The sequence below is a fragment of the Oryctolagus cuniculus genome, chromosome 9, assembly GCF_051225735.1.
Source record: "Oryctolagus cuniculus isolate XC-2025 breed Fujian yellow rabbit chromosome 9, ASM5122573v1, whole genome shotgun sequence".
NCBI classification, from domain to species: domain Eukaryota; kingdom Metazoa; phylum Chordata; class Mammalia; order Lagomorpha; family Leporidae; genus Oryctolagus; species Oryctolagus cuniculus.
In genome coordinates, this window is record NC_142875.1 from 63,691,034 (window position 1) to 63,718,719 (window position 27,686).

Below are 27,686 nucleotides of genomic sequence, written 5' to 3' on the forward strand. Positions count from 1 at the left end.
TGATACCAACACCCCTTGGTAATTCTGCCTCCAGTGCCAAGGCTTGAATGACAAAAAGCGGGAGTGACTTCCAGATAAGCTCCTGAAGACTGGCGCTCTCCCTAAACTTGCCCTGACATGGGGGATTTTACTCACACAAAACCCTGTGCAAACCCAGCTCCATGAGCCTGCAAGAGAAGGGTTGCAGGTGCGTGGGCTGCAGCTCCTCCCTACACTGGGGGTGCTGGTATCCCAGTTCCCACTTCCCCAAATCTTCCAGGCTCAGTGCCTCTTTTTCTCATCCCCTTTACTCTTCTGAATGTCAAACAGCTAATGGCAGTGTGCTCAGCAGGTGGAAAAATGAGCCATCTAAGATAGAGTCCTAAACACACGGCTGGCAAGGCGTACAATGCTTCCATTTGCATCTTTCCGCTGCAGGCGAACGCCCAGTTCAGTCCCGGAGGCCGCACTCAGACGCCTGCGCACAAAAGCAGCTGGAGGCAGGTCCAGGCTCCTTGGGCATAGGAGGCCACGACTGGCCAAAGCATCTGATGTGAGCAGGTACCACCCAATAAGACCAAGGCTACAAGGCCTCAGTCTACGTCCTTCTTTCCCAATCTGCTCAGAGGTGTCGCTGGCCCATCTTCCAACACAATGCTCACAACTCCCAAGGTCCCGTGAGTCCGCTCGTGCAGCTCTCCATGGTAGGGCTCCGTTACCGCGGGGGCCCTTCCCAGAGCCCTGAGGAATAGGCACCTTTGGAGTGTGCCCCCACAGCTCTGACGCCCTGCCCCTGCTGCCTGTTTGTCTTCTGAGGACTGGACCAATGGGTAGCGGGGCAGGTGCAGGGGAGACCATGCGTCCAGGCCTGAAGCGTGGCCGCCCCAAATCTTTCCTCCGGGCCAGGGCTGGGTCCCCGGCCCACCGGCCCTGCAGCGGCCGCGCCTCTTCCCTGCATGCGCGCACCGATACCGCGGTCGCGCCAACCCTGGACCCCAGCGCGTTCGGCCGCGGGACAGGGTGGCAGAGCGGCCCGGCCCCGGCCCCGGCCCCGGCCCAGGGGGCTCAGCGCGCGCTCTGGCCGCCGGGCGCGAGGGGACGCGCGGCCGCGCCTGCCTGGGTGGCCGTGCTGGGTAGGTAGCCGGGGGGACCGGAAGGATAGCGAGGAAGTCGGAGAGGGTTTCCTGAGATGAGAGATTACTTCCGTCCGGGCTCTGGCCTCTCTCCGGAGCCGGCTCGCTGGGGCTCGCGAGCGGGTGCGCGGGGCTCGGGCCGCGCCTTGCCACCTGCAGCGCCCGGGCGGGCCGCGGGGGCCCTCGGCGGGACGCGCTCGACCTGGTCGCAGGGGTTAACGCGGCGGGGGGAATCTTTGCAGGTGGCAGTCGCGAGCGTGTCACCGCGCCCGAGCCATGGTGGCCAAACAGCGGATCCGGATGGCTAACGAGAAGCACAGCAAAAACATCACCCAGAGGGGGAACGTTGCCAAAACCCTGGTAAGGTGGGGGCGGCGCGGGGCAGGACCGGACGGCACCGGGCCGGGTCGGGCTGGGCGGATGCGGATGCGGAGCCCGGCCTCGCCTCCTGCTCTCTGCGTGGGGCCCGCGGGTCCTGCGGGTTCACGCAGAGGGGCTGCAGAGAGCTGGGCCAGGGGCGGGGGCGGGGGCGGGGGCACGCCGAGACTGCTCGCGCCCTCGTGGGCGGACAGGGCCTTGGATAGTCGTGGCCCCTCTGGGGGTGGCCGCCTGGGGTCCCTTGGAGACGGGGAGAAGCCTCCCCGGGAAAGAACTCGACCTTTCTCCCTGGGAAAAATGGAAGCCACATCCATAGGGGCCAGTGGAGTCAAGGGCATGACACAGGGCCTAGAGGCTTGTAGGTACTAGATCGTTTGTTGAATGAATGAATGAATGTGTAAATAAATAAGTGAAGGTGCTTAACCGTCTGGCACATACCATGATAGGATTTTTCTCTCCAGCCTCTTGTAGAGTGACCCTGGATCTGTGGAAGAGGCTTGAAGTGGGGAGCGAGATTTGGACCCACATTTCTCTCCATCCTCCTCATTCTCTCCCTTCCGTTGGCCACTGGGCTAAAGTTTAAATGCAGCATTCCTCTAGTTCACCCTGTGAATGCAGGCTCATTCTGATGGTGTAAATCTAAAAACCAGTTTATTGCCAGGCACTCTGTGCTGTGCAACTGGACATTTAAGTAAAATCTGCCCCTTGTACACAGGGGTTTGTGGAAGCAAGGTGGGTGCTCTTCAACGGAAAAGGCCAGTCCTCTGACTTTGGACGTCCAGAGTTGTGAGTCAGATGGGTCCTTGGGCAGAGCTGGTCTCCAAGTCCCTGAGCGAAGGCGCCTGGAATCGTTATCCCGTGCAGTTAAGTGGAAGTCCAGCTGAAGCTTGGGGTTTGGCTGGAAACCCTTGCAGACTAGATGAGGCAATGCCTTTCACCCAAGGAAATTGTGCCAGGTTGATTAGGTGAGCAGAGAGCTGGATCTGCAATTATCACACTGGGACTCCTGCAAAGCAAGCGGCACTGTGGCAGAGGAGCCTTAGGACCAGACCCGACTCGACTCAGAGCTCCACACACGGCTCCAGGCTCCAGGCAGCCTTACCATTCTCTCATCTGGGAAATCGATCATTTAGCTGTGATGAGGGTACCACAAGGCCAACGTGCTGTCAAATCGAAACTCTTTGTACTGTTTCCATACAGATGTACGTTTTCCCCGTGATCACTCAGAAAAAAAATGCTACCCAAACTGACACGGGAAGCAATTTTTCATTGACATTCAAGCATGCGGGGTTTTATAAACCTTGGACATCAATTCGTCTTTCTCCAATATCAGACCTACTAGCCGTCACCATGATGATATCTATGTGTGTGTGTGGTTCTTTTTAATGGGCCAAGGGACCGGAGTTCAGTTGTTCCCTGATCTCGGTCGAAGACTTCATGGCACTGAAATGGTCGCAACAGACAGAGAACCGACTCTCAGGGCTGTTGTGTCCATTTGGCCCTGAGACTCAGTGTCTGCCGCATCTCGTTTTTCAGGACCACTAGAATATGCTTGGAACCTAAAACACAAATTATTGGCTGCAAAATAAGACAAGAAAATGGAAAAATTGGGAAAACACTCCTTAAATATCTAGGAAATGTAATCACCTGCAATTCAACTCAACTCATCTTTCAGAGCTACAATGAAATTATATTTAATGTGCAGGATAAGTGCATGTTAAAAGGCCCTGATATACAGCTGGGTGGGCCGGGAGAAAGTGCCTGGCGCCTTTGAGGGTTTTTAAATGGCCCAACTAAATTTGTAATGAAAGGTTTCCAAACCAAGCCACAATAAATGTTCACTTTCAATAGCTTGGAGGGGCTTTCAGTTAACTTTATTGTAAGTGGATCAGCATCCAAAAACAAAAATGAAATTCTCTTTCAAAAAGAAACTCTGTAAATCCTAAATCTGATTTTGCCAATTACAAGTCAAACATGATTATATTTTGACAGAAGCCACTTGCAAGGCAACTTCTTCAAGATGAAGTTCAGTAAACGGGACCATATGTATACATTCTAACTGAACATTCAGACTCATTATTTCAGAAATAAACTTCTGCTTTAATTGTGTGCAGATGCTTCACTATTTCATTATTAGCTAGCAGCTATGGAGTAAATTAGTATTATTCTCCCAGAGAGCAGATTCATCCAAGAAACAGAACTGGAATAATTATTATATAATTGTTTAATCGTAACTTCTCAAGAATGAAAGGAGAACTGAAATTTCAGAGTTCTGAGCATTATATGACATTTTGGAGCCTCAGAAAGTGGCAAATTCATGTTTGCATGAACTATGTCATTTGTAGAATTTCTACTGTTTTCCTTACTTCCCAGCAATAGAGATGGGCCTGTGTGCACTGTCCCAAAGTTCTCAGAAAACAATATTATTGGCATTATGACCAACCAAGTGTTTCTGGCCTCCAAGAGTTGCCAGATCATACTGAGTCAGTGGAGAATGTCATGAAAATGTCTTTGTGTCACCTGCTCCAAGTATGTGTTTTTCTGCAAATGAAAAATAAAGCACTTCATTTTGTATCTTTAACTGGATCGATGATTCATTTACAGACTCCTGAAGTCACTTGTTGGCTTTGCTGGGAAGAGAGCGGAAGTGGGTTTTCTGTATAGTGGTAGTGGAGCAGCGGCAACAGAATGGGTTTCTGTAACTGTGACAGATTGTTAGGAAGCTGGTGGAAGAGGAGGGAAAGGGGAAATGGCACACCCTGTTAAGGTAACTTTATTTAATATCTCTATTATTTACATCATGGGCGTGCCACCTGGTCTTAAGTGCCCAAGAGTGATAAAGTTCTCTTCTCCATTAAGACTGACTGACTTTGGCCTTGTCTGGTTGAGAGCAACCACCTGTCCCTTGCAATGCGACTTGCTGGCATGGAAGTGGTGGTGGATTGTCCAGGAGCATGTTGGGGCCAGAGAAGCGAGCAAGATCTGCCTGCCCACTGATACCTTATGCCTCTCTAGCAGGAAGAATGTGAAGATAACCTCCCACCAGTTAGGGAGTACAACAAAAAGACAATATTCTTCTTAGACGCTGACTTGACCTGACTTAAGGAATCGGATTTAATGAACCTTGGATTCTTGTTATTCAGTGAGCATGAACTGTATAAAGTTCTGTGCCAGGCATTGCTGTACACTTATACTTGAAAGAGACAGTGCCTGCCCTTGGGGAGGTTGCACTTGGTAAGACGGTGGTGAGACAGACATCCAATGTGTTGTCACAGGGAGGAAGATAAAACTGTCAACTGATAGATGCTATGAAGAAGTTCATGGTTGTACAGGTGACAAGTAGGTCAGAAGGAAAGCTCTCTGGGAAAGTAATAGGCATGCTAAGAACTAAAGTATTGTTACCTTCTCTATAATGAAATGAGAAAATTTTTTTTTTTTGATAGGCAGAGTGGACAGTGAGAGAGAGAGACAGAGAGAGAAAGGTCTTCCTTTGCCGTTGGTTCACCCTCCAATGGCCGCCGCTGCAGCCGGCGCACCGCGCTGATCCGATGGCAGGAGCCAGGAGCCAGGTGCTTTTCCTGGTCTCCCATGGGGTGCAGGGCCCAAGCACCTGGGCCATCCTCCACTGTACTCCCTGACCACAGCAGAGAGCTGGCCTGGAAGAGGGGCAACCGGGACAGAATCCGGCGCCCCGACCGGGACTAGAACCCAGTGTGCCGGCGCCGCAAGGTGGAGGATTAGCCTATTGAGCCACGGCGCCGGCTCGAAATGAGAAAATTTTTTGATGAAGCCAAGCCAATTTTTCTTTACGTGAGTCTAGAACATAACTCCGTTATATATATATATATAAACATACCATTTGTTTTGTCCATATTTGGCAGATCTTACAGAAAAGCACCTACAATGAAAATCAAAGATTATCCATTGTTTGTCAGATACTTTACTCAAGCTTTCGCAGTATTTAAGAAAACTGCATCCTTAGGCACAGCACCCCTTGTCTTTTAGAAACACAAACATGACCTGCTTTGAGTGTGAATGTGCAGCAGTCAAGTTTGTACAGTCATGACTGCACTTTGTAGCCCGCACTTTACAGTGCTGGATATAATTTTAAAACACCAACAGCACTTCATTGAATTGTGAAATCAGGTTTTGTGATTTCAGCCAGAGGTGAACAGTATGTCTGCTCCACCAGTGTATTTTTGTGCCTGAGCTGTGTACCTGTGTTGAACACAGCATCTATTTTGTGCTAGCTAATGAGGAAATATTGAGCTCTTTTGGTCAGTCTCTTCCTTCTCCCTTTTCCTTGATGTCCCTCTCAGGACATAAGCATTGTTCCCTTAGCCGATTGGGTTTGAAGGACCTGCCTGCACACGGTCCTTGGTGTATTATGGAGAGATGGTCTTCTCATCAGTCTGTGTTCTGGGTTTGAGAAGAGCAGCAGGCATGGGAGGTGATGTTTGTGTGGGTCCAGCAGGCCTCTTCCTGCCCAGAGAATGCAGAGACATCCCCAAAGCTGAGCTTTGCCGAGACCCACGAGCTTGATCATACAACGCCTCGTCCCTCACAGCCACCCGCAGTTGCCATGGTGCTTCTCTTGTTCCAGGGATTTCCACGGCTCTGACTGCCCAATTTTTTTGGTTTATAGGAGGTTTTGAGAAAATGTTTGTGCTCTCTGATCCTGCTTGGAATTCAGGATGTGGGAATTAAAATGAATCTAGTAAGTGGAAAGTACCCAGACAGTGTACTAAGCTTGATTCCCTGCTCTGGCTCAAGTTAACAAATTTTGAGTCTCAGCCTCTCCACTACAAACTGGAAATAATAATGCTTGCCTTCCATGGGCCGGTGTGCTGGAAGTAACTGGTACACACTGCCTATAGTACAGTGCCTGCCATGCAATGAGGTTTCAACAGTTGGAAGCAGTGTTTATTAGATCATCTTCTCTCCCAAATCACTGTATTTATACCCTTCTGTATTTATGCCCTAGCTGGTCCCCAGAATACAAGGGGTTTTCAGAAAGTTCATGGAAGATGCATATGATGAATTTTTGAAATTTCTGTGTCAAAGTAAACTTCTCCTTTAAATTTATTTATTTTTTATTTATTTGAAAGAATGGCAGAAAGAGAGAGAGAGAGAAATTTAGAGAGAGAGAGATTCCATTGGCTGGTTCATTCCCCCAAGTGCCTGTAATAGCCAGGGCTGGGCCAAGCCAGACCCAGCATCCGGGAACTCTATCTGGATCTCCCATGTGATTGACAGGGACCTGAATACTTCCCAGACACATGGGCAGGAAGCTGGATCAGAAGTAGAGGTGAGACTTGATTTCAGGCACTCCTATATGTGATGCAGGAGTCTCAAGTGGTATCTTAACTCACTATGCCGCAACACTCGCCCCTGAACTTGTGTTTTAAATCCATTTGTCCTCAGACTTTTTGAAGTCCCCTCATGTGAAAAACCAAGTTCACTGAGTCCTGTGGATGTTAGTAAGGGTATTGATAAATTGTTGTAAACCTATCCCAAAGTTGAACTCATTAACTTTGTTCATCTTTGTCTGCCTGCTGCGGGTTAAGAGTGAGTCTGTCGCATTCACACAATTCCTAGCATCTAGTGCCAGGCCTAGAAGTAGTCAGTAAATGGATTGAATCAATGAATCTAATCTTGCTTTTTTTTTTTTTCAGAGGCCACAAGAAGAGAAATATCCTGTGGGACCATGGCTGTTAGCCCTCTTCGTTTTCGTGGTCTGTGGCTCAGGTATGGGTGCTTCGCTGAACTTACATCTCCTGCTTACCACTGTCCTTCAAAAGTCACAAAGCAAATATAAGAAAATATATGGGTCTTGGATTCAGGTTCATTCCGACCTAAACCTTTATCTTAGTGGGTTTTTATTTCTGTTCCAAATATGGGTAAAGATAGAATTGATACACTATCAGATCATAATCACAAAGTGATTTTGTTGAGTAGTTAGGTTTTCTATATCCATTATAAAGCACGGTTGAACTTTTCCATGAAAATACAGGCTACAAAGGGCATCTGGAACAGAAAGTGGAGACCCTGTCTGCCCGAGATAAATCCACATTCCAGAGAGAGAAGGAGAGGCCTTGTGCCTTATGAGAAAGTTCTAGAGCTCCCAGATGGAACTGAGCCTTTGACTTTAAGACATGGGTCACGTGATCCCATAAAGTGACAAGTTTGGAGATCTTTACAGACACCCAGGTAAATGCACACATATGGACACGGGGAAGAGTTGGGGATTGTTGAGTAAAAGCACCATGCAGTTGCTTTTAGTTAAATGCTATTATTGGGAGCCTTGACAGGGTTCCTGGTCCCATATGTAATAGCCAGGGCTATATATGTAATAGCCAGACCCATATGTTGGGTCTCTGAAACACGAATGAGTGGAGGTCACTTTTAGCCTGGAGGCATCTCTCAGAGATTCCTGTCCTCGGTCATCTCACTCTTGCTGAGGACAGAGAAGGGGAGAGAGAGGCAGCTCCCCCACAGGTGTAGGCCTCCCAGGGGGAGATCCTGCTGCCCCAGTGTCAGGAGAAGCCCACCTCTAAAGATGGGTCGGTTCCTTTGATCGTCAAGAGATCGTTCTTCCAAGGAAACAGATGTTCTTAGAGGGGAAGAGGGATCTGAAACACTTAGCATGATTGTTGTTGTGGTTCAAATGCTTCAAAGATGATTTGACATTCCAAGATGAGAAAATCTTTCACTAAAGGGAATAAGGCTCTATCCCATTGCCAAAGATCTGTTCTGAAAGGGAATCTTTTTGCTAAATATAGGAATCCCTTCATCACTATTTTTTACATTTTATTTATTTGAGAGGCAGAGAGACATAGACAGACAGAGCTTCCATCTGCTGGTTCACTCCCCAGATGTACACAGCAGCTGTGGCTGGGCCAGGCCAGAGCTGGGAGCTGGGTACTCAATACATGTGGGTATCAGAGACCTAAATACTTGGCCTTCACTTGCTACCTCCTGGGGTGAGCATTAGTAGGAAGCTGGAGTCGGGAGTGGAACTAGGACGTGAACCCAGTGACGGAACTCAGGGGCCCAGGTGTAAGATGCAGGTGTCCCAAGTAGTGTCTCAACCAATGGGCCAAACCCTTAGCCCCCATCACTATTTACAGATGCTTGCGCACTTTCTGTTTGAATAGTCCTAAGGCTGGAGCGCTCACTTCTTCCGAACACCTATTCCATTTCTGTATGTCGCTAATTCTATTGACAGTGTCTCCCTGTTCTGAACCCCACTATGCTGTCTCCTCCATAGTGCAGAACTGGACTTGTAGAACAACACAGAATGGACTCCTTCATTCTTTTCTGAACATCTTGAATCTTTGAATATTTTATTGATGACTGTGATTTTTTCTGTAAACTGAGCTTCCCTAAGTCTCTCAACCTTGCCTCGTAAGATGTGGTTTCTAGACCATGCTTCTGGATACACTCAATGACTCTCTTGAAGTACAGCATGTGCAACTTTATAAGGTGGTCTAGAAGTGATGTGGCCTCAACAGGGATGGTAGCATTGACACTGCTCTTGATTTTATGACTCTGCTTCTATAATTATGATCCAGGCTTGAGGTTTCTTTTTAGCCATCAAAATATATTTTTGGCCAAATGAAGCTAATGACCAAGTAGGCACAGCTAGCTCTTCTTTCCATAAACATCCTGCAAGCCTCAGAGTCGCATCTTCATATGCCCTTATCCCCAGATCTAGTCCTGTCACATATTTACTCATAGCCCTCATTGCCATTTGAAATTATTTAGTTATTATCTATTTCCCTCAATGGTATATAATCAGGGGAAGCATTTATTTCCCAATAAATCCTAGCATAGTATTTAGCACATAGTGAGTGCTCAAAATGGGTGGATGGATGAGTGGATGGGTGGATGGGTGCATGGGTGCATGGATGGATTCTCCATACTGTAGACATCTAATTGACTTTTTTGGAGACTTAATATAAAGCTTCATGATCATTTCTATTAAATTTTTGTTTGGGGTTGTTGGTTGTCTTTCCATACAGTATCTATACATTTTGGAAGCCCAGATAAACATGCATAATAAGTGGCTTATTGACATCACATTATAATATGCATTATGGTCACTGATATTACATCATGTATCCAATGTGTTTGCCTTTATTCGCAATGCATAGTTGAAAGTATCATATGAAAGTGTGAAGAATAGCACCCTGATGTAACATTTCTACCAGTACCTACATATTTGTCTGTGATACGTTGCCTTAGCTAATCTATCTTTGAATTTCACCCAAAAACAAAACAGACAAAACTATGCCTTTAGGGTGCTACAAGAAAATATTAAAAAGTCAAACTATATAAAAAACTTAATCTGGGTTTATGACCAGGTCATAGATTGTTCAGTTCTGAACCTTGAGCTAATTATATTTCTTTCCCAGCTTTGTAGTCCCTGAAAATAAATTATACTTCCAAGTCACTGGTAAAAGTATAGCCTTGGAGAAGCCCATTGAACACAGAGACAGCCTGCTTCACTGTGACTTTGAACTCTAAGCAAACTCATTCAAATACTCCTTGCATTTTGAGGGTCCCAAAGTGCCTGGCACTGTGCCAGACTTTGCAAACGCAACCCTTTTTGGGAGCTTGCCTGCACTGGGGTAGGCAGATAAAGAGGCCATCGATTTGTAGCCCGGGGAAAGGCCACAGTGATAGTGATGCCACCGTGCACAGAGTGCTTGGCCTGCGCGGATAAGGGACCTCCAGTGTTGCTGGGCACAAGAGAAAGTCTCCAAGAGGAGGTGGTGTTTGAGCAGAGTCTTGAAGAACAGACAGCCATAGATGAGGGACACGATGTGGCAAAGGCCCAAAGCTTCAGACAGCAGGTTGGGTCCCCAAATGCCAAATTCTTAGAATGGCCAAGGCACAATCACACGATCTAAATAGATACAGAGCCTTTTTTTTAATGACTTCAAGATATACAGTACTGTAGCCTTCCCCAACTTGCCCCTTTAGGTTACATATAAGGGAAAGGGCCAATAAAGCCATTTGGTTTGGCTTGTTTGTCTCAAATCCATTCTCATTTTCAAAACCCATCTCTTCTTTTGGAAGATCTTGAAAGCCTCTCATTCATATGGCCTAGAGTTTCCCCAGGCATATTGGTCCATACAGCAGGAACCTTTTCTTTCCCTCTTGGGTAGATTGGGACATTTGCTAACGGCAGTCTCCTGGAACTCTCCCAGTCTCCAGGAGTTTCTTGGGGATCAAGCACACTGGCTCTGTTAGCCTCTCTCTGAGCTTGTCAAGGGCCTGGGGAGGGGAATCTGCAAGGCTTGGGACTTTGAACTACAGTAGCTACGGCTGTTCCACTTACTGTTGTACCTAGCGCCCAGTGTTCATGTAAGGAAGCTTCAGGAAGTCTTTCTAGTTCGAGGACCGTTTTGTTTTTATGGAGAAGCTAGACAAAATGGGAATCCAGTTGTCTTCCCTTCACTATCCTTTGTTAATGTGCTACTGTGGCCCCCAGTAATGGGCTTCAGCCTTTTTCTAATCATAACTGAAAATAATCCACCACCACCCTATTTTTCTTTTTGCCACTTGGGTGTTTTTTTGTTTTGTTTTGTTTTGGAATCCTCAGCTCAAGTTAGGCTCTGTTCTCACAGAAATGTGTCACTCTTCTCAGTTTGTCCTGGGGACTGTGCCCTTCTTCTATCTATCTTTGTATCCCTCCTTTGCTAAACAGAACATGTCAAGAAAAACACAATAACTCCTATAGATCTGTCCCCATTACCACCTCTCCAACATGCATTATGTGGGGAGCAACTCGGACTAGACTAAGTTACTGGAATTAAGACTTATTCTATGCATCTGCTCCTCCACAATATGGCGCTGAGAAGGGAGTAACAGCTTCTACACAGCTGCCTCCAGTTCAACCAATAAACAGCAGGACCTGCTCCTGATTGGAAGAGGGCAGCGTACTCGGCGTGTGGGTAGCAGAGTTGGGATTGGTGGAAGAGGACTATAAAGGAGGAGAGAGACAACATGCACCAGGAACATCTATCTGAAGGAACATCTGTGCAGCCCCCGAGAGAGCCGGCCGGCGGTGTGCCGCTCCCCCATGGAAGTGGGGAAAGTGGCTAGGGGGAACCGCCCTTCCACGGAGGTGGAAGGGTCGGTAGCCAACCCGGGAAGAACCAGCAGCAAACCCGGGGAGGGCCGAGCAGACGAAAGAACAGCGCAGGGTCCTGTGTCGTTCCTCCACGAAGACGGGGAGTGACACATTACAATTCATTGGGTCTGGCAGAGTCTACTCTCCCTCTTGAGTTTCTCCCTCTATTGGGTCACAGGCCAGGGCTCCTACCCATCTCTTCTTCACATTTAAAAGAATGTGATTTCTTCAAGTCTCACCCATTTGTCAGAAGCTACGCTTTAGGGAACAAGCCTTCTTGTGGATTCTGGCCCATCACTGGTTTATCTGTGCCATGCTGGAATCCAAAATAGGAAAGACCCCCTCCCTGTCGCTCTTGACCAGCCACCTGCAGTAGGCACACTCACAGCTCAGCCTTGCCCTAGCCCCTTAGACTCATGCAAAGTGCACTGAAGTTTCTGGTAGGGTTTCCGTGCCTCCACAGGCAGACACTCCTCCCTGTCCCTTTCTGTGAGCTCTCCTTTGAGCAAGTTGGATCCCTGCCCTGTGCCGGGTTCAAGTTCCCTGTCTCTGAGTTCCAATTACCTTGAAGGTAATCTTCCCTTCTCTGAGTGCACATAACTGGTTACACCTTTTTAAAATTATTTTTATAATTTATTTATTTGAAAGGTAGAGTGATAAGAGAAGGAGAGACAGAGAGAGAGAGAGAGAGAGAGAGAGAGAGAGAGATCTTCCACCCACTGGTTCACTCCCCAACTGGCCACAACAGCCAGGTCTGGGCCAGGCCAGAGGCAGGAGCAAGGAACTCCATCTTCATGCAGATGGCAGAAGCCCAAGCACTTGTAGCACCTTCTGCCACCTTCTCAGGCACGTTATGGGGAAGCTGGATTGGAAGGTGCTATGATATGAGATGCCAGAGTCGCAAGCTGTGCCACAACACCCTGGTTACTCAGTGCACAGGAAGTGTATTTAAACGCTAAGGGAAAAGGTGACATACTCTCCTATGAATGAATGTGTTGGCTGTTGATCTGCATCTCTTGAAAAGTCTCGCTTGCTTTTCTCTCTTTACTCTGTTAACCCACTTTTCTAATTGACGATGGGTTGGGTAAAGTTCGCTGTTTGAAAATAGTGCCAGTGCTCCTGGGAGAGACACACACTCTCCAGTCAGGCAGGTAGTCGGGAATGGCATTCTCTCTGGGTTTCTAGCTGTGATCTGGGAAGCAATTGGGGCTGGCAAAAGTCGGCACTTAAGTATGTGCTCCCTGATGGTTCACCCATGCTCTGAAGTGGAGAGGTTGGTCAGCCTGTGAAAAAGACTAGAGCAACCTCCGTAACCGGGAGTCTTGGGTCACAGCTGTCTTCAGTCTAATATCTTCAGCTGTAGTCATCCTGTTCCCTGTACATTCCTTTCATGCCAATGATGCTGATAAGAGGAGATAATGAACAAGAAGAAGGAAAACTGGGACAGTAGTGAGGGGACAGAGCCCAGGCACCCAGGAACCCCTGGCACAAACCCGCACCCGGGGAAGGCTGTCCCTTCATCGGGAAATCAGATGGGAATGACAGAGCTCCTGGAGCTACCCCAGGGCCCCAGGTCTGAGTCCAGCCCAGCTCTGCCCTTACTCTGTGCCTGGATGCTTGGCTGTAACCTCTGCTACATTGCCGTGGTGGGAGGGAGTTTGGGGAGATCATCTAAATACACCCTCTTCGGAGTAAGTAAATTCACACTTTCCACGATCACAAACGGTCTCTTAGGCAAGCCCCTTTGTAAACTGATTGACTGGCAGTAGGGGGATGAGAGGCCTCTGAGGGAAGGGGAGATTTTGGAATCTGCCAGATGTGGCTTCAAAGCCTTGATTTGCTGTTTGTCAACTACATAACCTCGAGCCAAATTACTCACTCTCCCTCTATTGATTTCCTTGTCAGGAAACTGGAGACACTAAGACGCCCTCCAAGGGCTGTCCTGGCATTGAATGGTTCTGGGGCTAAAAGAGCTGGCCCCCAGCAAGCTCAAGGCTGCAGCCAAGTCCTTTTAGCCTTTGTGGAAAAGGGCAGCACCGCGGGCCTGGCAGGTGGGCGTGGGAGGCTGAGCCCACCATTTGCGTGTCTTCCTCCCAGGCTCCACGTTTTATTTGGCAAACTCAGTCTCCTCCGTGGGCCGTGGTCTATCAGAGTCATCGGCCCTGCCTCAGTGCTCGGAGTGTGAGCATTGTTGGGTGGTAACAGGTCAGGGGCATGAGACTACTTTCCTGTATGATGAAGCATCGGCGTCTTACCCGCACCAAGGGAGGCACCATCAGAAATAGCTGTGTCAGTTACTTCCAATCACCCTAACACATGGCTGTTTGGCCACACACGTTTTCTTTGTGAGATACAAAAGCTTTGGGAACAGTGCATTCTTTGTGGAGCTGGATTTATCCAGGGAAGACATCTCAGGGCCAGCTCTGGTTTTGTTACATTTTGTTTCATTAGGTAACCGGTTTTGTGGTGGTTAATTTCCTAAAGATTGTCTTTGAAATCTCACACCTGTTTCTCAATCCAATGCCTCAATCAAGTTCCCCCGGGTTATTATCCCATATAGGCCAGTGGCTCATCATGTTCACGTTCTGGCCTGGGAATTGTGTTCTGCTTGAGGCTGGATTTGTCTCCCAGGACCCGGCTCCATGTTGAGGTCCAAGGCATGCAAGTGTCCCTGTAAGAGACTTTGTCCTTTCTCTCTCGCCTTTTTAGAAAAGCATCATCTTCCATTTCTGCGGGCAGTGGGGCGGATCTCTTGCCAGATAAGCAGCTCATCCTGGCTTGTTCTGCCCCCGGTTTCAAAACCTGCCTCCGTGGAGAAGGATGGCTTCTGAAGAGTGCTTGGCTTTATCTCCAGACTCAGAGACAAGCCTGACCCAGAATGTCTGTCTGGGGCTACTCTCTGCAGAGCTGCTGTCACAGACACCAGCTGCTATCTGCACGGGACATGTGTGGGCTCCATGCGCTTCCCACGCTGTTACTGAACCTGTTCCCCAGAGCTCTCCATGCCTGGGGTTTTTCTTTCCCTTTTATCCTCGGCTCTTTTGAAGACACTGATTGAAAAGGATTCTCAGGCCGTACCAAGCCTCCATGGGAAAGTGGGCTGTAGTTGATTAGTCATGTCTGCCATAGACATGGTATGGTCCTCAGGACCACCTGCTCATCTTTGCCATCTCTAGCTAAGTTTTTTATGATGTTATATCATGGTACCAACGGGTCAACTATCTTCAGCATTTTCAACTTTCTTTTTTGACTAGAATGCCTACTGGACACGGTGAAGTTAGACCTTTTCTTTAATATGCTAGCTGTTCAGACAATTTTGTGAATTATGTTTCTGGTGATCTCATGGTATTATTTTTCTATTCTAAACCCAGGCCGTAATACTGTACATTGATAAGGAGCAGCAATTGGAGACTCACTCAGCAATATGATTGTATCCGTCTTCACCCTTATGCCTCAAATGACATTTCAATTGGGCTCAATGGAACCACATTTTAATTCCCATCATGCTTTGATTCTCAGACGTAATCTCTGAGATACCAGCCATGCCCACTTCTCTTCCTCAGACTATTTCTCTCTCGTGTTCCAATATCAATTTTATTACTCTCTGGCCAACTCTGATACTCCTTTCCTAATCAGAGATTATGAGAATTTTAATGGTTGCCAAGGCCTGAGTATTCATGAAACTGACAAGCTTATAGTCCTCATCAAAAGGAAACTTCTAGGCTAATTGGATTACTAGTGACTCTTATTGTTTTCATGATTTTCTATATTTTTCCAATTTTTAGAATCATAAAAATTAAGTGCATTTGAACAACAAAAAGTTTAGACGAATGGTTTTCAGTGCCTTCTCTTGTTTTGTGTTTTGGTTTTTAAAATTTCTTTTATTTTTAAGATAATATGTTTTCATTTTACATTATGGTCAAAGACTTAATGTTCCACTAAATAAAGAGTTGAACAAATAAAAAAGCAGAAAAACAATAGCTCAGCAGGAACCCAGGCAAGGACCATAAATAGTGCTTATTAGTTATTTTAAGATTTAATTATTTCTTTAAAAGGCAGAGTGACAGAGAGAGGGAGAGACAGAGGGAGACATCTTCTATCTGCTGATTTGCTCCCTAAATGCCCAAAACTGCCAAGGCTGGGCCAGGCTGAAGTCGGGAGCCAAGAACTCCATCCAGGTCTCCCACATGGGCATCAGGAACTCAAGCGCTGGAGCTATCATCTGCTCTCTTCCCAGGCACATGAGCAGGAAGCTGGAATGGAAGTGGAGGTGGGATTCAATCTCAGGCACTCTCAGCTTCACTCAAGTACCATAGTGATCGCCCTTTCGTCTTTCTTAAAGCTGCAGAATTCTTTGTCAGATCCTAGAGAGAAACAAAAGCAGCTGTCCTAGGTGAAGTTGAGTGTGCGTTGGTGTTTGTGTGTGTGCATGTGTGTATATGTCTGTGTGTCTGTGTGTGAGTGTGTGTGTGTGTGCGTATGTGTGTGTGCCTCTGTGTGTCTGTATGTTAGTGTGTGTGCATGTTGGTGTGTGTGCACGTCTGTGTGTGTATTTGCATGTCTGTGTGTGAGGGTGTGTATGTTTGCATGTCTGTGTGTCTATGTGTGAGTGTGTGTGTATGTGAGCTTGTGTGTCTGCATGTCTGCGTGTTAGTGTGTGTGTGCATGTCTGCGTGCATGTGTGTGCACGTCTGTGTATGTATTTGCGTGTCTGTGTGAGTGTGTGTGTGCGTGTCTGTGTGTGAGGGTGTGTGTGTGTGTGCACAGGGCATACCTCCCTGTGCTGCCGCATATCCTTGCTCTCCGATCCCCAGCAGGGAGCCCACCTCTGGATGCTCTGGGGCCTTCCAGGAGGCAAGTGTGCCTGGCCCAGAGCTGGCTTCTCTGTTAGGGCAGACTCAGCGCCTGTCAGCCAAGAGCCTGCTGGGTATCTCGGGCACCTTCCGTCCTGAGCAGCCCCTCCGTTCCTGCCAGGATGTCCCTGTCAGGGGGCAGACTGCCCTTCTCCTGTCCTGCCCCGGTGCTCTGTCCACCAGCGGTGAGAGACAGCATGTCGCAGCCAGGACCTTGCACAGCATGGACGGTCTTTTCAGGACAGACAGTTGTGGAGAAGAGATTCTCAGAGACGTCCTTGGCAGGGCCTGGACTCTGCCTGTTCTCCAAGGCCCCTGTCCAGCCCACTCCGTGGACACGGGGCAGAGGGTGTGGGGGCTCCATTTCTGGAAAGGGCACCCTCCCTCTTCCTAGGACTGCCTGTGTGCGTTAAGGAGAGTGTGCAGGAGGGAAAGTGCTAAGTCTTGCGTGTGCCAGGGCCACCCGGGAGAGCAGGGGTTGCTCCTCTTGGTGTCCGCCCTGTCCCCTCCTTGTGTGATCCTTGTGGGGTCACCAGGCTTTTTGGTGAACTGTCTTTGAGTCCAGAGGTTGAGAGCCAGAGCATAGCCTTTTGTAATAGCTACAGAAGTTGCCCCTGTGAACTGTCAGCTGCCCTGGGAGATCCCCAGGAACACAAGGTTGGAGGAGGTCCTCCTGTGGGGGTGTGTTCATTCAAAGGCACCAAGTCAGCACATCCATCTGTGATGATGGCGGGCAGTTAGCCTGGTTGCTAAGAGCTTCAACTCCAGTGCCTGACTTCCTGACTTGAAACCTGTTCTGCCTCCTACTCACCAGCTGTGCAGCCCTGTCCGAGTTACTTCCCCTGTCGGCTGTCCCATGCCTAGCAGGGGGTGATGCTGCTCCTGACTCCCAGCATCCTCACGACTATTGATGCTGAGGCTTAACCATGAGCATGCATGTGAGCTGCTCAGGGAGTCGTGGTGACGACGCTAGAACCGCCTGCTGCTGGCAGTCAAAGCCAAAATGAACATTTGGGATTGCATCAAATTGAGAAGTTTCTGTACTTCAAAAGATACAGTCAGGAAAGTGAAGAGGCAACCGACAGAATGGGAAAAAATATTTGCAAAATATGCAACAGATAAAGGGTTGATAACCAGAATCTACAAAGAAATCTAGAAACTCCACAACATCAAAACAAACAACGCACTTAAGAGATGGGCCAAGGACCTCAATAGACATTTTTCAAAAAGAGGAAATCCAAATGGCCAACAGACACATGAAAAAATGTTCAAGATCACTAGCAATCAGGGAAATGCAAATCAAAACCACAATGAGGTTTCACCTCACCCTGGTGAGAATGGCTCACATTCAGAAATCTACCAACAATAGATGCTGGCAAGGATGTGGGGAAAAAGGGACACTAACCCACTGTTGGTGGGAATGCAAACTGGTTAAGTCACTATGGAAGTCAGTCTGGAGATTCCTCAGAAACCTGAATATAACCCTACCATACAACCCAGCCATCCCACTCCTTGGAATTTACCCAAAGGAAATTAAATTGGCAAACAAAAAAGCTGTCTGCACTTTAATGTTTATTGCAGCTCAATTCACAATAGCTAAGACCTGGAACCAACCCAAATGCCCACCAACAGTAGACTGCATAAAGAAATTATGGGACATGTACTCTATAGAGTACTATACAGCAGTCAAAAACAGTGAAACCCAGTCATTTGCAACAAGATGGAGGAATCTGGAAAACATCATGCTGAGTGAACTAAGCCAGTCCCAAAGGGACAAATATCATATGTTCTCCCTGATTGGTGACAACTAACTGAACACCAAAGGGGAAACCTGTTGAAGTGAAATGGACACTATGAGAAACAGTGACTTGATCAGCTCTTGTCCTGACTGTTGATGTACAATGTAATACTTTATCCCTTTTAGTATTTTTTTGTTCTAGTACTATTGGTTGAACTCTGTAATTAACACATAATTATTCTTAGGTGTTTAAATTTTAACTGAAAAGTGATCCCTGTTAAATATAAGAGTGGGAATAAGAGAGGGAGGAGATATACAATTTGGGACATGCTCAATCGGACTTGCCCCAAATGGTGGAGTTAGAAACGTGCCAGGGGATTCCAATACAATCCCATCAAGGTGGCATGTACCAATGCCATCTCACTAGTCCAAGTGATCAACTTCAGTTCACAATTGATCACACTGATAGGTCTAAGAGTCAAAGGGATCACACAAACAAAACTAGTGTCTGCTAATACTAACTGATAGAATTAAAAAGGGAGAGAACGATCCAACATGGGAAGCAGGATACACAGCAGATTCATAGCATGGCAGATGTCCTAAACAGCACTCTGGCCTCAGAATCAGCCCTTAAGGCATTTGGATCTGGCTGAAGAGCCCATGAGAGTATTTCAGGCATGGAAAGCCAAGACACTCTGGGGGAAAAAAAAAGTCCTAAATGAAAGATCTCTGCGAGTGAGATCCCAGTGGAAAGAACGGGGCCATCAAAGAAGGAGGTACCTTTCTCTGAAGGGAGGAGAGAACTTCCACTTTGACTATGACCCTGTCAGAATAAGGTCGAAGTCTGCGAACCCAAAAGGCTTCCATAGCCTTGGCAACTCATGACTAGAGCCTAGGGAGATTACTGATAACATAAACAAGAGTGTCAAATTGTTACGTCAACAACAGGAGTCACTGTGTACTTACTTCTCATGTGGGATCTGTTCTTAATGTGTTGTCCAATGTGAAGTAATGCTATAACTAGTACTGAAACAGTATTTTTACACTTTGTGTTTCTGTGTGGGTGCAAACTGATGAAATCTTTACTTAATATATACTGAATCGATCTTCTATATATAAAGATAATTGAAAATGAAAAAAAAAGACAGAAACTTTTTAAAAATAAAGATGGGGAATGTTTTATTATGTTGATAGCATCCTAAAAAATTAATTTTTAAATATGCATCTTTATTAAAAACTATTTACATAGTACTCTCCAACTGACATAGAAGTTAAAATTCTAGATGCAAAACCACTTATACAGAATGAGCTCTTCTTCAAGACTACACACTTTTCTAAATGCATCATGTTTTGAATTGAATAATAAAGAGGCAAAATTTCAAGATTTAAAAAAAAAAAAAGAAACGCCTGCTGCTGCTGTGATTATGGGTGTGGCCCTCTGCTGCCTGCCCACCTCTTGACCTCCCCAGTCAGATTCTGAACGCTTACAAGGAAAGGGAGACAGCACTCTGACCTTTCTGGTGGCTGTCCTTTGTGACCTTTGGTGAGAAAACCTGCAGTGGGGGAAGCATAGCTCTGAGATGCAGAGCATCCCGCGTGAACTGAGACCCACTGCCAGGGAGAGGGTGGTGCTTACAAGCCAGAGAGTCAGTGGCGTCCCCCTGCTTCTGAAAAGAGCTCTTCGTGAGCTCACCATGGAAGAAAGCAAGATTCCTGCGCACGGCTGTCTGGACTCCCATTCCTTGGGAACTTCTTGTTGTAATGTCACGCCCTACACTGTGCTCTGCCTTCTAGTCATGCAGTCCCTACAAACAGGCTGTCACAGTTGTGCTCCCGTGCCACAAAGCTGAGCTCATGGAGGAAATCAGCCAACGTCCCCTAGCTGAACAGGGCAAGGACTGGCACCCAGACCCAGCTCAAGAACCCACCTGCAATTATCCTGCACCCTCTCTCACTATTCCCCTGAAGGGACTAGGGTGCAAAAGTCACCCACAAGCTTTAGGCCTGCAGATGTCTAGGAAAAGGCTCCTGGTTCCTTCCAGAAAGGGCACATTTTCCAGGGGGTCTCCATCCCAGGTCTGAGCCCCGATGCAGGAAGCCTGGCCCCAGCCCAGGATGCTTCTTCATTGGGTCACCTGTGCTCCCCCTCCCCCTCCACCTTCCCTTAGGCTTTCCTGGACACTTGTTCCAAGACGGACTTGAATTTGCCATGTTTGCAGGTTGACCTTCTAAGCACTGATCTTTCCTGGAAGCTTCCAGAATGTTCTCAAAACTATAATACCCGGAGAGACTCACTCCCCTGGGGCTGACCAGTGGGATGTTTGCAGAAGCAGACCGCCCCAGAGGAAAGCCCAAGGCCATTCATCTACGCTGAGTTCCTTCCTCGGGATCTGAGATGCACCGTCTGCAGAAGTCGGCTCCTCAGCCACCAGCTCCCTCAAGGTGACCTGCAGCCTCCTTTGTAATGCGCCACCCTCTGCCCTGAGCTTCCTGGAGCTTTTGGGGTTCTGTGTGGTCTCCTTCTCAGAAGAGTCTTTCTGCTTTCTTAACATGGATAGAAGGCATCGCTTTCTTTGCTACTAACATCTGTCTCTTTACCACACCTGCCTGCCCCCTCCTATCACGGGCATCTCTCTTTTTCCCCTCTTCTCCAGGTCCGGATGCCACCTAGAAACACCACCAAAAAAGTGACAGCTTGCCTTTGACCTTCTTGGTGCTGATTGTTTTAGAGAGCTTAATGATCTACTTCTGCGCTATCTTGTCTCCTAACATTTCTACTTCTCTCTCAAGGGGCCCACGTTTTCTCTTTTAGACTAGCTTTTTCACTTTTTTTTTAATGAAAAATAATCAAAGTTGTTTGATTTCTAGGGCTGTCTTCTCCCCCTAGAAGAGGCTGATCCTCTGGCTTGTCTTAATCTCGCTTCTCAGAAACTCCCTGGATCTCTCTTATCGTCAACTATTTGGTTTCAATGAAACTGGCTTTGTGCAGCATCCTATTCTCTGGCAGTGTTCCAGCTCCCAGTTTCCTGTGGGATCCACTTGTGTCATCGTTGTATCCTTTTGGCACACCCCCTTAGCTGGGTCAGAGTTGGTTGGGATACCACAGCTTCAGTTCTTTTTTTTAAGATTTATTTATTTATTTTAAAGTCAGAGTTACACAGAGAGAGAGGCAGAGGCAGAGAGAGAGAGAGGTCTTCTATCCGCTGGTTCACTCCCCAATTTCCTGCAACAACCAGAGCCAAGCCGATCCAAAGCCAGGAGACAGGAGCTTCTTCCAGGTCTCCCACATGGGAACAAGGGCCCAAGGACTTGGGCCATCTTCTACTGCTTTCCCTGGCCACAGCAAAGAGTTGGACTGGAAGTGGAGCAGCCAGGACTCGAACTGGCACTCATAAGGGATGCCAGCACTGCAGGTGGCGACTTTACTTGCTACGCCACAGCACTGGCCCCCATCCTCAGCCCTTTGCGAGTTTATGGCCTGTCATGATTTGACTTCTCCTCAGGAGACTGAACTCTTGGGACACTTGGACTTAAAGAAAGAAAGCCATTGGATGCCGACTCTTTGAGTTTGCAAAGTAATCATTGGAGATTTTTAAAATTTATCTTTCTCTGTGCTCTTTGCAAGTATTTGTCTTTCATTCATTCAGTACAATATGGATGGATCTACTTAGCTTGACAGATTGTGCACACATGATCCCTTGCTCTCTTGAAATCTAGTGGAAAAGAAAGATGAGCTAATCAACTAATCATGCTGAACCATGAAAATTTCAGCCAGTAAAGTATTTGAAGAAGAGGCACATAGGGCTACGAAGGCTTGTTACGCAAAGAGCTGGTTGACACTTGGGTAAGTGGTTGTGAAAGTGTGGCCCCTGGAGCAGCAGCCTCAACATCCCTGTTAACTTGTTAGGAAGGTGACTTGTTAGATCCTCGGTCCCCTCCCAGGCCTGGATTAGCAATGCTGGTGGTGGGGCCAGGCGTCTGTGTTTTACCACGTCCCCAGGAGATGGTGATGCATGCTCAATTTTGGGAACCTTGCGCCAGGGGACCAAAGAAGCTTCTCTGAAGACATAACTTAAGCAGTAGGGTAAGGTAGAGGAAATATTCCACACAGAAAGAATGGCATGTGCCAAAAGCCTGTAATAAGAGCCAGAAGCTTTTGAAACCATGAGGGGAGTATCTGGACAGATGGCCCAAGTATGCAGGTCATGGAAGCCTCATCAAGGATTGGACAATAGGAAGCTTTTGGTGTGCTTTAAACACAGGGTGACACCATATTATTTGCTATTATTTAAAGGGTCATTGTAGCTAAAGTATGGAGAAAAGGTTGAAGAAGAGTAAGTTAGATGCGTTAGACATCATCACAGGGGTTGGGGGATGGATAATGTAGCTTGGACTGGGGGGTTTCCAGGAGATAGAGTGAAGGGTGCATAACCCCAAGGCTCTTAGAGTAAATCCACAAGTTTGGGTCATCAGCTGAAAATGCCCAGGATGACTGCTGTTTGGGGTCTACATACAAGACAGAAGACAGGATGCCAATTTTGGTAGTGGGGAGCGATCGTGAGACAGTGCTGTTGAGTTTGAGATGCTTTTGAGCCCCTTGAGTATAGGTGGCAATTAGATGGCACAAGGTGTGCATGCAGAGCTCAAGAAGTCAGGCTAGAGACGCACATTTGTGCGTTATCAACAGCTGAGTGGCCACTGAAACTGTGGGCCGGGACCAGCCACCTCGGGAGAAAGATCGGAGTGGAAAGAAGGAAGCCAGCAGTGCTCCCGGAGGAGCGGTGGCGGAGGCTGATCCCATGAACCAAGCTGAGAAGGAAGAGCCAAAGAGAAGGAGGAATGCTAGGAACCAGGAGACCGGTGTCTCAGCGGCCAAAGGAAAGGAGGGTTTCTTGAGCGGGGAGTAAGACAAGAGGAGGCAGGACGGGCGTGGAGTGATAGGAGGTCACTTGTGACTTTAGCTGAAGGTCTTTCAGCAGCGTGGAGCCAGTAGACGCAGCATAGGTGGTTTCAGGTGGGAATGGAAGGTAAGGAATTGGAGGAAGTGCGTATAGACAGCTCTTAGAAGGGGCTGCTAGGAGGTGTGGAGTTAGGCAGAGGGTTCTGGTGTGTTTGTGTCTGGGACGGCAGTGACTCTAGCATGCTACAGCCTCAAGACTTAGTGGAAAGGCGAAGGTTGAGGAGGAAAGAACAGTGGTCAGCCAAGGCGGCCAAGGCCAGGATCTTAAACACGGGTGGGAGGGTGCGGAGGCTTGTTGATGCTGTGGCTCCCGCTGTGGCTGGGAGTTTTCTGAACCACCGAGCGTGCCCGGGGCCTGATCCTCAACTTGACGTGCCTGCCGCCCTCCCTTTTTCTGGCATCTCTCCTCCCTGCTGTCTCGCCTGCCCTCCGCCCGGCTCCTGCAGCCGGCTGGGCTGTTTTCTCAGCTTTGTTCACCCACTGTTAAGTTATTAACTTGTCAGGCTCTAGACTCCCTGCTTCCTTTCCCTCTTTGAACTCAATTGTTAGCCCCTTCCTGTTCGTCGCCTCTGAAAGTCAGCATTTGGAAGGCCCAGGGTTATTCTGCAGGTCAGTGTGGGCAGACTCACAGAGTTACAATGAATATGATTGGTGTAGAACATGGACAGCTGCTTAAAGACGTTGATACAACTGACAAGGAAGTCTTAAACACAACCAGATCTCGGTTATCTTAGATGGAGAAGTAAATGGTGAACTTAAAAGAGGCTTTATTCAGAGACATTTCTCCAACGGTGTTCAGTTTTAAAGAATCGTCTTTAAAAGGACTATCGGAGTTTTACATATTCATTCATGGATTCAATTAAGATCAGGAATGACTTTTAATTAGTTACTAAAACAGACTCAGACAAACTAGGTAAGTTGTTTTACTGTGGGTGTTGCTACTCTGAGACATGCATATTTTCTTTGAGCATTGTTAAAGAAATTTGCAGTTCTTTAAAAAGAATTGAGTGCTTTTATCATGACCTAGAACGTTGAACACATTCATTGATATGATGGAACAAGACACAGACTTTCTTATTCACTAAGTCACATCTGTTCACATGCTCTTGTCCAGGGATAAGATGAAGACAGAAGTAACAGTCTTGAACGTTCATTATAAGCTGAGCTCTTACATACATCACCACCATGTTATTCTTCGCAGTCCTCAAAGGTGTTTGCCATATGCAGTTTTGCAAATAGAGAGCAAGCTCTGAACTGTGCAGTGACTTTCCAAAGTCCCCATTACAAAGAGCAGATGCTAGCAAAGGGCTGATCTTCACGTTCAGACATAACAAAGCAGTAGGCGCTGTGATACTAACAGAAACACAGACCAATAGCCTCTCATCTGAAAATCCAAAACCCAAAATGCTCCAAAAGCGTTTTGTGTGCCCACAGGATGCCACAATTATATGTTCCACACCTGACCTCACGTGACAGGTCACAGTCAAAACACAAGTGCACTCAAAATATTGTATTTTCAGGCTACGTGCATCAGGTATATATGACACATAAATGATTTTGTGTTTAGACTCGGGCCCCATCCCTAAGACATCTCAGTATGTATACACAAATATTCCAAAATCACAAAAAAAGTCTGAAATCTGAAGCACTTCTGGTCCCAAACATTTTGGACAAGGAGTACTCTGCCTGTAGTAATGACAGCAATACTTGCTACCATGCATTGCATCCTCAAGGCATGATTACATCCTGTCATTCAACGCCTATGGTAACCCTTCAGATACCATGGTCCTCACCTACAGAAGACAAAACCACCTCAAAGAGGTTAGCTTATTTGGCCAGTCCAACAGCTGTTCAGTGGCTGTGATTCAACTCAGTCCCACCTGACCCTAACTTTCTGCTCTCAACTCGTTTGTGATGATTACAGATGGTCCCTGATCCCAAGAACAGAGTCTGAGACATGGTAGATGTCAACATTTTTGTCCTAATGATGTTGAATATACAGCTGCCTCCTGGCGTTCCTACTGAACTGGAACACAAAATGTACGTTTAATTCTTACCTCTCATCCTCCTCGGTAGAGGAGGATAGAAGCATCAGTTACTCCTTTGAGCTTATACATTTTGGTAGGGTGTTTTTCCATCCATTTAGCAACTTTCCTTGTCAAGGCCTGCCCAAGAACCCCAAATTATCCAAGAACTCCCTTCACAGCCAAAAGGAAATTTCACAAGTCGTGGAAGTAATAACTCCTTCTCTGTGTCAGAATTCCCATGGCGCGGGTGGACTCTGATGTCACACACCATTCTAGCAGGCTTTGTCTTCAGTTTAGTGCACAGCTACAAAAGCAATAAAAAGGGGCTTACTGCAGATCAGTGTAGCAACACCAGAGATGTGACCAGGAATGAGACAAGGAGAAAAAGTAAAAAAGATGAGCAGGAATGAGAGCCCCAAAGTACAGCCAAGCAGAACGCATTGGGTGCCAAACACTGTGTATCGTCCTCAAAAGTATCACAGGAGAATCTCCCTGATGACTGTTGTTCATGAGGGTGACCCTGAGTACTCACGAAAACCTAACACCCATATCGTGTTTCACATCTCCAGGTTAATAACGTAGTGACAGCACGTACAGCTTATTTTTAGAAAAAAGGAGAGAAGCTAAGAAAATGCCTTAGTCCATTGTCCTTAAGCTCCAGCTACCCAAGAAAGACTCTCAAGGGAACCACTCTGTGATTTCTCTTTGTATCCCTAAAGTATAATACCTGGCACAGAGTACAGGTTGAGCCTTCCTCTTTGGGAAATCAGAACTGCTCTAAACTCCAAAACTTGGTGAAGAAAGATGTGCCAGAGTGGGGAAGTCTACACCATGAAACGTTGTGTCATGCACAGACTTAATTTAAAATATCATACAGTCACCTTCAAGTGATCTGTAGAAGGCGTAGATATATCATAAATGAGTTTCCTATTTTAGACTTGTGTTCTAGCCTCCAAATATCTCATTATGTATATGTATTCAAATATTCTGGAATGTGAAGTCCAGAACACTTGTGGCTGCAAAGCATGTTGGGTAAGGGCTGCTGTGCCTGCGTCATGTATCAGCTCAATACCAATGGCTGCTGAAATGTCAGAAGACTTGTTTCCTGAGATGACTGTGAGCACTGAGGAGGTTGTGTTCCTGGAGATACTCCAGGATGGCTTTATGAAGGAGAGAAGGGGTTTCTTCTTGTTTTTACACATGATTAAATCAGATGATAACCCAAAAATGCTAAAAAAAAAATTAAAAAAAAAAAAAAAACCTAAAGACCAAAGCCACCCTTCAGTACCTGGTAGCTGCTCTTCTCCTTACCATTGTCATCATCGCTGACCACCCCAACTCCCTGGGGAAGATATAAAAAGCATTTGGGACTCTCCTGCACTGGCACACATTTGGAACTCTGTAGCTAGATACAGGCTGGGAGCTTTCTAACCAACAAAATAACGGGGGCTCCCAGGAGCTGTCTGTGGGCGTCAGGCTATTCCTTGCAATAACCAGCCGAGCTAGTAGAGCCTGAGCCCTGAGTAGATCACTGGAAGCCACACGTGCGGGCAGGGCTGTGGGCAGCCAGACCCTGACTCGGAGCGTCTGCTCTGAGCACCTGGCCCGATTGGTTTACAGGTCACGGCTACTCTGAAAAGGCAGATTCACTGACCTGTTTAATGAGTGCGGTTTCTGCATGACAGCCCAGATCCTTCTACCCAGCAGCCACACAGTGTTGCTGGGGAAAGGGGGCCAAGGCTCCTCTCAGTGCCTAAGGGATTTCTGGCCTTCACTCCTGGTGGAATTAGCAGGAGTTATCTATGAATCCCTGCGGCATCCATCCGCAGACAGAGCCAGGCTGTCTCTTTAAAGAAGTTCAGTGACCCCTTGTTAACTTAACTCCTTGTTAGGAAATATCTAATCAGCCGTGAGCCAGCACGTCCAGGGCCCAGGGGTCAGCAGCAGCTGGGCTGGCTGAGGGCTGGGCTTCCAGCTGCGTGCTGTCTGCTGTCTGAGCCGTCTGTTTTGCTTTCCTCTTGCAGCTATCTTTCAGATCATCCAGAGCATAAGGATGGGCATGTGAGGAGGCCCAGGGCTTTGACTCTGCCTCGCTCCGGCTGGCAGGCGGAGGACCACGGGAGCGTGCAGCTGGGCATCCATGGGAAGCAGACCTAGGAAAACGGCTCTCTCGATTGTTCCCCGATCGCTTCATCGTGGATGTCAGACCAAACTGCCTGCTCACGGGACACCGGGGGGCATCCGTGTGCTCAAATGGAAAGGACATTTTGCTTTTCTGGTGGCTGGGGGTGGTGGCAGAGAGGGCATCCGGTAATGATGTCGTCCGGCTTTGCCCGGCTCTCACTGATGTCTGCATGTGGCCCCCCGAAATGTGCACTGGTTTACTTTCTATGGATACGAGCTCTCCTCCATAGGGAGTTGGTTTTACAAATAAATGTCTTCGTTCCACCCTATGCCAAGTGTGGGCTACAGTGAGA

The 27,686-nt window shown here is 47.4% G+C and overlaps 1 protein-coding gene across 1 annotated transcript; it reads left to right on the forward strand.

Annotated features, from left to right (window-relative positions):
• The first annotated feature begins 974 nt into the window (after positions 1-974).
• SERP2 (stress associated endoplasmic reticulum protein family member 2) lies at positions 975-27,661 on the forward strand. Its single transcript, XM_051850029.3, has 4 exons — positions 975-1,112; positions 1,355-1,472; positions 7,166-7,238; positions 27,234-27,661. Exons 2-4 carry the CDS (start codon positions 1,389-1,391, stop codon positions 27,272-27,274), a joined length of 198 nt encoding a protein of 65 aa, XP_051705989.1. The 5' UTR covers positions 975-1,112; positions 1,355-1,388; the 3' UTR covers positions 27,275-27,661.
• Positions 27,662-27,686: the final 25 nt, after the last annotated feature.